General features: G+C 41.1%; 2 protein-coding genes across 2 annotated transcripts in view; both read right to left on the bottom strand.

Moving 5' to 3' along the window:
• Positions 1-771: 771 nt before the first annotated feature.
• Positions 772-7,066, bottom strand: rnf141 (ring finger protein 141). Its single transcript, XM_031858825.1, has 6 exons — positions 6,379-7,066; positions 4,883-5,089; positions 4,445-4,553; positions 3,838-4,019; positions 2,859-2,966; positions 772-2,763 (listed from the first exon to the last, which is right to left on the bottom strand). The coding sequence occupies exons 2-6, from the start codon at positions 5,017-5,019 to the stop codon at positions 2,613-2,615; spliced, it is 687 nt and encodes a 228-aa protein (XP_031714685.1). The 5' UTR covers positions 5,020-5,089; positions 6,379-7,066; the 3' UTR covers positions 772-2,612.
• Positions 7,067-8,392: 1,326 nt separating this feature from the next.
• LOC116389831 (alpha-1,3-mannosyl-glycoprotein 4-beta-N-acetylglucosaminyltransferase C-like) overlaps positions 8,393-11,534 on the bottom strand; it is a 26,206-nt gene continuing 23,064 nt past the window's right edge. Inside the window, exons 2-4 of the mRNA XM_031858809.1 lie at positions 10,409-10,542; positions 9,868-10,015; positions 8,393-9,784 (exon numbers count right to left, since the gene is read on the bottom strand). Of these exons, the coding sequence (XP_031714669.1) occupies positions 8,619-9,784; positions 9,868-10,015; positions 10,409-10,542 (1,448 nt within the window). The 3' untranslated portion in view covers positions 8,393-8,618. The remainder of the gene's footprint in view (positions 9,785-9,867; positions 10,016-10,408; positions 10,543-11,534) is intronic.

Genomic DNA, 11,534 nt, shown 5'->3' with positions numbered 1-11,534 from the left:
CGTGTTGACATCACGAGACCGGTTAGCTCACCTGTCTATGCTCGCGATCGGGATAATAAAAGAATAAAATACTGACACAATACTGATGTTTCCCCCCCAAATATCTCCATGCTGACTTACCTGTAGTAGTAAAATATATATATATATTTAAAATAAATAAATATATTTAAATTAAAATGAAATATATTTATTTATTTAAAAAAAACAAAATAAATAAATAAATAAATCAAAAAAAAAAAAAAATATATATATATATATATATGTATATATATATATATATATATATATATATATATATATTCGTCTCATGTATCACCTCTTTTGATCGCTCATTTGTTTAATTTGTTTATTTGGCAAAAATATTTTTGATGGAAAATAAAGGCAGTTTTTAATGTGATCCAGTGATTAAAATACAATACCAAAAATATGAATGCACTGGATTAATACAACATACCTCTTTATATTGGACTTTTACTGTTTCTTCATTTTTGTAAAAATATTTTAATGGAAAATTATTAAAAATAAATTTCCAATATCTTCTAAATCAATACCAAAAATATTATTACAACGGAAACATGGAAAAACGTGATTATTCAGTGATGTGGGGTAAAATAATATTTCACAGGAGTGAGCTCACATGATGTATTAAATGAGGACAAATTAATATATCTAATACAATATTTTCTTTGCATGTTTTTTTAATTAGATGCAAACAAATTAAAGAGATAATTCATCCTTTTTTCAATCCAACGTAACAAAGTCATAAAGTGCAAAAAGTGAGTATCTCTTTATTAAGGATAATACAATACAGTATGAATCAATTCAATCTGAATACACCTTCCATTCAGCAGATTCACACACAACGTACATCTGTGGGATCAAATGTTTTTAATCTACTCTGGAAGTTCATCTCATTCTTACAACTTAGTTTATACGTTTTGAACATCTCCTGCTGCTGCATATTTGTTGTTGTACTGCTGTAAAAGGATTACAATGTCAGATCATATCTCATCCTCCGTTGTTGCAGCACAAACACAGAGAGAGAGAGAGAGAGAGAGAGAGAGAGAGAGAGAGAGAGAGAGAAAGCTACAGTGAGGTTACAAAGTGCAATTTTTCAGCTTCGACAACCAAAAGTTACTTCTGGTCAACTTAAAGTTCACATGTTTATGGTCTGTTATAAATGAAGAGGAACCACACATCTATTAAGGAAACATCTACTCTGCAAAGTGAAACAGCTTTCATTACGTTAGTGTTGAAGAACTGAGGTCATCGTCTCATATTTGGAAGAATCTGTTAAAATTAGCTAAATATGAAACTGATGAACTCGCTGAATGTCACACAACAAAATGCTGAATTAGCTTTCTATACTTTTACAACTTTAAATAACGTCTTATATTTCAGTTCTCATAAACCACAACCAGCGGTCTCTCAACTGAAAGGTGCTGTGGATGATTTATGTGAAATACTTATTCAAAATAAAACTTCTTAAATTCAACATAACTTTAATTATACAAGAGTTCATTTGTAACTGGAAAGCTGCTCATCTCAATAAATCAGTTATCTTCAACCACATGCATGACAAGAGACCGGGTTATGTAAACTACAGTACTTCTACAGCAATCACATTAAAATAAACCTTAATACAAATATATACAAAGTAAAAAGATGAGAAAAGCATAGGTGACAAAATCGTGGTTATTTCCGACAGCGAAAAAGACACCACAGCAAGCAAAGTAGTTTAAAATCATATCAAACTCTTTAGTTATGTACACTCAGAAGAATGAGTCGTATGTCCTGAACGGGATCAGAGCGTCCGTTCATCACAGGTTCACGTAACGTAAGGTGTGTCATGTAGGGTATAAACATGCGGGGTTACGTCGCACAGACCACAGAACAGCTTCACTGGTGGGAAATAAAGTTGGTTTTACAGTCTGACCAGAAACTCCGAGTGCGTTAGAACATTTTGGGGAACAAATTCACTTTCTGCCGGAGAGCGAGATGAGACGATCGATGCCTCTCACAACAATCTTCTCATCTAACGATCCAAAAGAAAGTGAATAAGCTCATTTTTTTTACTATTTATTTGAATTTCACAACTATGAATATCAGAGTCAGACTCACCAGCCCTCTGTGATTCTGAGGGCCGACCTCCTTTGTCTCAGCTTCTGTCACATCAACATGAAAGGGTTCATATCATAAAGTCTTCCTCACCCATGTTGATTAAACCCAAAAAATACTGTAAGACCTGTACTTTTGGTTGATGTGTGTTAACTTAATAGATTATAATTTATTATAACATACCACAAATACAGGATTTTTTACGTATTATCACACACATTTCCCATAAAGCACCACATCTACAATACGTGGGTTACAAAGAGCATCCTGGAATATTTTTTGTAAGGACTTAAAAGAGACAAAGGTTTAATTTTCCAAACCTGTCGCGAGGAACAAAAGGAGGAGGAAACCCTGCTGGTTTCGTCTGTGTCGTTAGCTTTTATTAAGACAAATCTCCTCCTCGGTGAAAGGGACATTTTGTGTTGCAACATGTCCGTGTGTACTTGGTGCGAGTCGACTCCTCCTGTCACCTCATTGGCTCAGTGTGCTGTGTGTTAAGGCCTGTGCGGGTGACCCGCCTCATCCGCCAAGTTGAGGATGTAGCCGGCTATGTCGTCCTCTGTGGGGAAATCAGACATTACCCACGATTCATTGGCAGCGGTCACTTGCAGGCGACATATGGGACAGTTTCGGCTCCGCCCGCTCCTGCAGACAACAGGAGATAGTTTTACATACAGACACCTTTACATGATTAGCACAGCAATACAATAATGAATTCAAGCTTTAATCCTTCATCTCACCATTTATCAATGCACTTCTGGCAGAAGCTGTGTGCACAGGGCAGAATGAGGTCGGCCTTTCCGTCCATACAGATGCAGCACTCCTCCTCATCCGTCAGCTGCTTCACTCTGAATGGCCACACGAACAGAGAACAGATACAAAGTTTTCATTATCTTAAAAAAAAAAAAAAAAAAAAAAAAAAAAAAGGAAGGCATTACTTTCCCCCGCCCAAAAAAATCTTATTTTGGAATGAAATGCCTCATGTTGGATGAATCTTAATGGCTTACTTTAAAAGGATTTGCCTGAGAAAAATATATTTCGATGTAATAAAAATGCATGGAAATGCAAAACTGATCCCCTTCAGCCTCCTCCAGCTCCTACTATGGACGGGAATTCATCCAGAGGGATAAACAGTCATTCTGCTGCTAAATAACTTCTTAAATCCATCATTTCAGTTCCCCTGGGACATTTAAAAAACATGTTTCTGTTGTCCAGCAGCACTGACATCTAGTTAGTAAAAATAAATAAAAGCTTTAAAATGGCATTAATTAATTTATTTTCTAAAACACAACATTCATATATTATCACGTCTATGAAGTTGTTACAGAGAATGTGTCTGAGCAACATTAGCATTCATTTGGAGCTGTGTTTCTGGTCACCTGATGAACGTTAGGAAATATTAAATTCTACTTTTAGCTCTGTTTTTAGTCTCCACCGACTCCTGGCGGAAATATGGCAGCCTTTAATCACACGGTCATCTAATCAATAAAAATACTGATAAGTCCAGGTTCAGTTCGGGGTTGAACAGAGTGGTCATGACATCGTCCTCTTTCCCTTTTAGGAGTAGTAGTGTGAACCCCAACACCAGGAGAGAGAGTTGTAGATGTTATATGTAATATGGACGTAAATGAAACAGTTCATTTCCAATAAAAACTCTACTTTCAATGTAAAAAAGGAGGTTTCTTTGACTGTTTGTGGGCCCACTTCCTGTGCACCTACCTGCCCATCCACATGCTGGCCTGGCAGGAGTCGGTGGAGGACAGCTGGGCCGACGGGCCTTCGGTGGCACCCTCTGCAGACAGCACCTCGGCGGCCTGGCTGGTGATGTCACGGTACAGCTGGATGAACTGGTACAGGTTCATGATGCGCGACGCTTCCATCGTACCGCTCTCTTTGTTGATCTAGGGTGAGACAAAGGCGATCACATGAGTGCATTATCACTCTAGTGATGCACAAACTCAACAGTGTTTTCCCTCTAAATGTAATTAAAGAACTCAACCACAGTACATGAGCACAGCTGGAATATTGGGGGAAACATGTAATATTTCTGCGTGCAATAACCTCAAACCCCTCCTTGTGCTCCACGATGAAAAACACTGATTCACAAGTCTCGGATACAGAGTGAAAGTATTAGATAAGGCTGCTTAACGTTTGATGCCCTGAAGACTCTGGTTAGAAGGATAACCACAACAAGGAGACACACGTGAACCCAATAATATCCTTAACCACACCTGCAGCTGTCCTCTTCTCTCCTACACAAGATTAAAGGTGTGCACAGATGCTCTTGTTGGCTTGTGATGTGTGTGGACAGGTTGTTAGGTCTCACCTTGGTGCAGAGGACCCTCACAGCCACCTTCCACAAGGCCGTGGCATCGGATCCTGGCTGCACCTCAAACAGCAGGTGCTTCTGCTGTCCAGTAGCAAGCTTGGCCGTTCTGAGAGTGATCCAGCAGAGTAGAAGGAAAGAGGGTATGTTAAACTCAAGAAACCATTCTGCAAACACACACATGCAAACACACACAAAGTTATGCCCAATGTTCGGAAACATTGCTACATTTATCCCTAAATTTAAATTGTGTTTCTGGCCAAAACTGCTGTGTGTTGTTTATTGTGTGCACTCTGCAGTTTAGGTACTGCTCACTCGCTAAACATGCTCTGCTGGGAACTCTCCATTCCACGGTCCCGCCACAACATTAAAGCGACTGGAAACCCGCTGTATGTTTGCACAATCGAACATCAACGTCCGGGACAGACTGCGACTTACACGTCGTTGAGTTCGGACACCCTGGCCAGAAACTCCTCGTAGGTCAGGTAGCCGCTGTCACGCACCAGTCCGGCGTGTTTCACCAGCTTCTCAGGCAGACGGGTCATCACCGACTGACCTGAGAGCTGCTGGCCCATCCTGGCAGCAGCAGCAGCACGTATGAAACAGCACTGGCAGAAAGCTGCTTCTCATCGAGTTCTGCAGAGCCTGTTGGCAAATTAACAGTTAAGCACTAATGAGATGAAAACAGCAATGTTGGGTGATAAGACTTGGCGCCAAGTCTTTGTTCCAGTTTATCACATGAGGGTTCAGTGTGAAGGACTTTGACATGTGGACAGTAGGAGCCAATGTTGTGATTAAAGGACGAGGGTCTTAGGACAGCGGGTGTCGTATGGCGTACAGATTGTAAAGCCCCTTGAGGCAGATTTGTGATATTGTGATATATAAGTATAAGGAAAGATTGACTTGTTTTGACATTGTAGAGCATTAAGATTTGGAGCTAAGGGGCCTAACTCAACCTTTGACAACCAGCCCCAGACCAAAAGGACATTTCTGTGAGTGTCCACATACTTATGGGTATACAGCCACACTAGCTGTGTATTCACTTAAACTGAACCTACTAGTTTTCAAAGTCCATGTTGTTTTCAATGAATCCAGAATCACTTAGCCTATAAAAAAAATCATAAAACAGCAATAACAACTTCAACGAGCCAAACCCAACATCTTAAAATGTCCTCTTTTATGCCAGATACCCAAAAACATCTAGATTACAATAATACATGAGAAAGAAAATCAGGCCATCTTCTCACTTGAGAGGCTGGAATCAGAGATATTTCTAAATGTTTCCTAAATGTTTCACTACATCTGCTGACAAATGACTGACACGAGTAAAGAATGGTCAAAATAGTTGCCAATCTTCTTTATTCTGTGATCAACTAATCAATTCATCGACTAATAGTTTCAGCACTAAGCCAGCTAGTCAGGCATTAACTAATGAGCAACCCTTTGATTCAATCAATAACAAACACATCCTGTCTAATGAGCTCATTAGAGTAACGTTAACACTAACTCAACACATCTAATTAACAGTTGACAACATCTCAACTTAGTCATTAAGAACTCAGATAAACAACCAAATCCACAATAACGTAGTTGCAGGATCTCACCTGTATTAGCTAAATTAGCATAATGACGTCCTACTGACCAGTAACGTTAGCTGTTAAGCTAACTGAACAAACGTTAAATATTGTTCATGTCACTGTGGTGAATGGTAGACTAATTCTTAAAGTTAAAAACACATTTCATTTTAGATATAATCCACCAACCTCAGTTCAAACACGATTTGCTAATCTTAGTCGGTTAATACTTCTCAACAGCAGTTTGCTAACGACAACTAGCATCATTTTTAACGTAAATAAAGCCATGAAAGATGATAAATTAAAAATATGATCCTCTGTTCTGACATCAGGAGGGGAAAAAGAAGCTTATTTTCTTACCAAACACTTGACAACGTTGAAGGCGAGAGGAGTGGAGGTCCAAACTTCACTCTTCGCTGTTAGCTTCGGTTTGTGTTGACACAACACGGTCGCCGTTTGATGACGTCGCAGTAAAGCGTCTTCTTCTTGTTGTTTTTCTTTGGGGTTTAACGGCAGTTTGCATCCTTGATGTTGCAATACTGCCATCTCCTGGAGTTAACTAACTCCTACATCGTCCAGCATGGCCGTTTTTTAAAATCTCATCAGTTTGTTGTTTGGTGTTCTGACTAATCATCTTCTATCTTGTCCACTTTGACTTTACTCTTGCTCCTCTTAGCTCAACTCTTTCTAATGTCTCCCGTCATGTCCTTTCTCTCTGAAACACATTTCCAGCAACTAACAAGCAAATACAGTGTCTGGTACCTGATACACAAACACTGGTTGGATGCTTCGCTATGATGTTCAGATTACTGTCCTATTTATTAAACTCGGTCATGACCGTCTCCTCTTTTCTATTAATCCATCTTACTATGAATTCCTCGTGCCCATAAAACTCACTCACCAACTGAACTTTTAATTGTTTCAGTAGTTTCAAACCGACCACCAACGTTTCTAGAAGCCACACAGGTGTAATAGGCCACATTGCAGTTGGACAAAACTCCTTTTCATGCACTCAAGTCTCTTGCTGCCACGTCTCCTGTCCAGCTAAAAGTTAATTAGTGTTTCCCAGCTGACTTTCAGTACTCTCTTTTGTTGGATGACCATCTCCGTCTCCCCTCAGATTCATCCAGCAGTTTACAAGCAGCTGTGTCCATCAAAGACATTTCTCCTGCACACACTGGCCATGTTCTCACTTCTCTCAAAGTCAGGAATGTCAGGTCCCCATTCCACTCCAGACGTTTCCACACTTATCCTCCACATTTCTAGTACGCTCTCTTTAATAATCTCTGCTCTGTTGCTTAATCTCTGAGATAAAAAACACCATCACAGCGTACTAAGTGTTTAAAATAGATTCACATTATATAAGAAGAATAAGAACACAAATCAAATGTTTGATGTTTGTTTAATCCTGTCTGACTGGAGATAAAATGCTTGACTATCTTTTCTTTTTTTTTTTAACTGATAGGGGGTAAACTGATGGCGATTGACTCAGATGATTTGTGGCTGCAGGAGGTGGAGGAGGTGAAGGAGGCAGCAGGTGGTGAAACAACAAGAGGATATGAAGAGAAATAGGACGAGAGAAGATGCATTTGATTCGGGAGGCAGGGGAGCAGAACAGATCACATCGGGACAGATATAAAGAGGATGAGATTATTAATATTGAAATAGTGTGATTCTATTTTTATTTAATTTGTAACAGTTTTTATGAGGTTTTGTTTTTAAACTTTCAAACCAAGATTTGAGACATTTTATTACATTTGCAGAGTAATTGTTAGTTTTTCTGGTTCGGTTGCTGATTAATAATAATGTGTTTATTCTACCAACAGATGGAAGCAAAGGACAAACAAACTAAAGAGATACCTTCTTATAAAAGTGGTCAGACTAATTCTGTATACAATACAGAATATAATTATTTTAACAAATGATGTGAAGTCATTGATGACGTCAGAAGGATCAGCTGTTTGGTGATGTAACACTCACCATTGGTTTGTCTTCTGTCAAGAGGAAAAAGGGGAACTACCTCCTGGAGACGATCAAGTCCATCTTTGATCAGTCCAGTTACGAGGAGCTCAAAGAGATCGTGGTCGTGGTCCACCTGACAGAAGTAATTCTGTCAGCTGAGCTGACAGAATTAAAGAAAGTCTAATGAGCCGTTTAAACCTCAGGTTTTTTTCTCCATTTCATATCTCTTTTAGATTGTGTTTAGTTTTAGAAGTAGGAAACAGTGCAGCACTGAACACATCCTCACTCTCTTTCTTTGGCATAACTTCCTAAAAAGAAAGTCATTGTAACCTGGTTATAAAAATGTAAGAAAACAGACGCAATGTCCTTTTAAGGTGCTATGACAAACAAACAAAAGACAAGGAAGCAGTCATGTAGGAACAATTTTATACAGAGATTTAGGAAAAAGAACAACGGTATAAAGGCTCCATACTGTACAGAATCTGTCATTTTAATACACATTCACATTGAAAACAACCCAAGAAAATATGGATTGCTTTGAATCCCATGAACACAAACTTCCCAGAAGTAGTCCAGAATGAACTAGCGTCCAAAAATAACACTGTATAGACAGACGGGCGACATAAAAACCCGCTCTGTTACTTCTTAAACTGGCTCACGGGCTGCGTGGTCCATAAACTGATAGTTCTGATGATGAGCCATTCTTTCTGGCCGGCGGTGACGACGACTCGCACACACTCGATGTCGAAGGCGATCTTGTGGTCCACGCTGTCGACCTCGATGCCGCCGCCTTTAAACTCCCCTAACGTGATGTAGGAGGCGCACTGTCTTCCCTGTTTAGTGTCCACGGCCTTCTGTCCCACCTCCAGAGCCCCGTGGTGAAGGACGTCGTTCTGTCTGTCCTCCGTGCCCGTCACAATTTTAATTCTGCTGATTTTCGTCGATTTGTTGAAGATGATGAGAAAGAAGTCTCCCGTGCACGGAGGCTTCCCCCAGAAATACTCATCGACGGTGCTGTACGCCTTGGTGGCGTCGTAGTTTTCAAAGACGTTGATGTTTGTGTACATGCTGGCGGGAGGGTTGTCAGGAATGTCTATGGAGTCTTCCTCGAAGTCGTCGTCCTTCAGCTTGTTCTCGGCTCCTTTGTAAGAGGAGTAGTAGCCCATGTGCTGGAACAGCGAGGGCTTGAAGCGGATCACGTCCTTCTGGGCCAGCAGACCCCTGAAGTGGATGAGGAGCCAGTCGCAGGGCATTTCCTGGTAGAACATGAGGAGGAAATGAGCCAGACGTGGCAGGTCCCTGGAGTGGTACAGCTTCCCGATGTAGCCCAGCTTGGAGAACTCCAGCATCACCCAGTAGGAACCTTCCCTGGAGGTGATCACCTTCTTCAGCGCCGTCAGGAAGTTCCTGGAGCAGCGCACGTCGTCCTCTAGCATCATGTAGAAGTGAGAGAGGTTTGTGCAGAAGTTGAGGAGGAAAGCGTAGTCCACGTTCTGCTTGGAGCGGAAACGGACCCGGTCCTCCGGGTCGTTATAGTTCCTTTTCAGCCCGTCCAGAGACGGATAGTACTCCTCTGGGGCCTGGATCACCAGGAGGCGTCCGGCTATGATGTGGTGGGCAAACTTCCTGGTGATTTCCTGCACCAGGTTCTCACACCAGGCCAGGTCAAAGTCTGCCAGGTGGACCACGACCACGATCTCTTTGAGCTCCTCGTAACTGGACTGATCAAAGATGGACTTGATCGTCTCCAGGAGGTAGTTCCCCTTTTTCCTCTTGACAGAAGACAAACCAATGGTGAGATACTCTGTGAACAGAAACCATCTGAGTCACTTCATTATGCAACAAAAACCGACATCACGGCAGCGTCGCCTTGGTGGAAATACATACTTTTTCGCGGCAAAGGAATTCCCGCGAGGTAGCGATACGTCACGTTAATAGTCCCGGAGAAATTGGACAGATCTGTGAACGTGTGGACGTATCGCTCAGAGGTTGAAGGATGCATCAGCGTCTCTCCCAGCTGCCTCTTTTCAGCTTCCTAAGAATAACAAATGACAAGCACACGCTGAATCAAGGCCGGTGGTGGAGGAAGTATTCAGATGACTAATGACAATTCATTTTCTCTCAATTGATTAAATGACTTTTAATCATTTTCATTTCCACTTTTCATGTTTTGTGTGCAGAAACCTGAATTTGTAAAGTAACTAAAGCTGTCAAATAAATATAGTGAAGAAAAAAGTACAATATTCCCCCTGAAATATAGAAGTATAAAGTGGCATAATGGAGAAAATAACTAAAGTACAAGTACCTAAAATGTGTACTTAAGAGCAGTACTTGCATACATGTATTTAGTTACATTCCACCACTGGTAACAGCAGAACTGGTACATTAAACTCATCAGTATAAACCTGTGGAAGGGGAGACATCTTACCAGCACAAATCCATCGTCCATGTAAAGGTTGAAGAAGAGGAGGAAGGCGATGAGGAAGCCGAGGAAGGGGAACATGGAGCGTTTCCTGAAACACCTCATCTTCTCCACGAACTTCCACATGAGCATAAAGATCACTGCGAGAAATCAGAGATGAAACAGAAAGATGCTCATCAAAACTTAAATAAAGATGAGAGAATGTACACAACGCTACATATATACAGTATACAGTATATACATATATATACAGTATATGTTGCAGTCTGTTGATGAAGAGCAGGTAGCACCTTTATTTACTGGGCTGATGAGAGCCGAAGGACTGAACCAAAACAATACAGCTGTGGGCCGTAAAACAAGACACTGCTTTCACATTTCACACGCTCCTTCGATCCATTGTTCGTGTACAAATATCGATTAGTGCAGCTGAAATGAAAAGACTCATTAGACCCTGAAGCGGGATGGATATTCATCTTTAATTGGGGCTGTGATGAGGTGCTCCTCCCGACAGATGTGGCGCTCAGCGCTGACACGGAGATACCGAAGAAAGCCGATTTTCAAAGCTGTATCATTTGATTGTTTGCTAAAAAAGGATCATTTCTGCCGTTAATCTAACCGCTCACGACGTGAAACAGTCATGTGTTTCACAACCTAACAAGCACCGAAGAAACAAATGCCTCCCGTTTCAGTGTGATGTTTACTCCTAGTGTTGACAGTCTTTTAAGTAAAGAAGAATCTCTCTCCGTCCTATTTGGCACCTCATCTAAGAAACTACCGATCCCACGACACCCTCCCTAATTCTGATGTTGCGTAACACAAGAACGACGCCTTTCCATGAGAGGAACCGTGAGCTTCTACCCCCCCTCGGTGACGGGGACAATTATGGCAAAGGCCCGCTCGGCTCGCCGCTGAGCCAAATAACTCAATAAACAACTTATTATTCATTGTGTTATCATCTGCCATCTGCCAGAGAAGTAAGCCATTTTGTGTTTCTGCCACGAAAAAAAAAGAGCTCCACCTTGGAGCGGCAAGAGTAAGAGGGAAAAACACAATGACAGCTGTGAGTCAATATTATGAGAGCCCTCCACACACACACACACACACACACACACACACACACACACACACACAC

This window comes from Anarrhichthys ocellatus, unplaced genomic scaffold (assembly GCF_004355925.1).
Source record: "Anarrhichthys ocellatus isolate YVR2014 unplaced genomic scaffold, GSC_Weel_1.0 scaffold2, whole genome shotgun sequence".
In the NCBI taxonomy this organism is placed as follows: Eukaryota; Metazoa; Chordata; class Actinopteri; order Perciformes; family Anarhichadidae; genus Anarrhichthys; species Anarrhichthys ocellatus.
The sequence above is the reverse complement of the archived record's forward strand: the minus strand, read 5'-3'. Positions and strand labels throughout refer to the sequence as shown.

Coding starts and splice junctions, on each gene's coding strand:
- rnf141 (XM_031858825.1), bottom strand. CDS start 5,019: ATGGGCCAGCAGCTCTCAGGTCAGTCGGTGATGACCCGTCTGCCTGAG. Junction 4,554..4,882: donor GTGTCCGAACTCAACGACGT/GTAAGTCGCAGT, acceptor GATCACTCTCAG/AACGGCCAAGCTTGCTACTG. Junction 2,764..2,858: donor CAGAAGTGCATTGATAAATG/GTGAGATGAAGG, acceptor TGTTGTCTGCAG/GAGCGGGCGGAGCCGAAACT.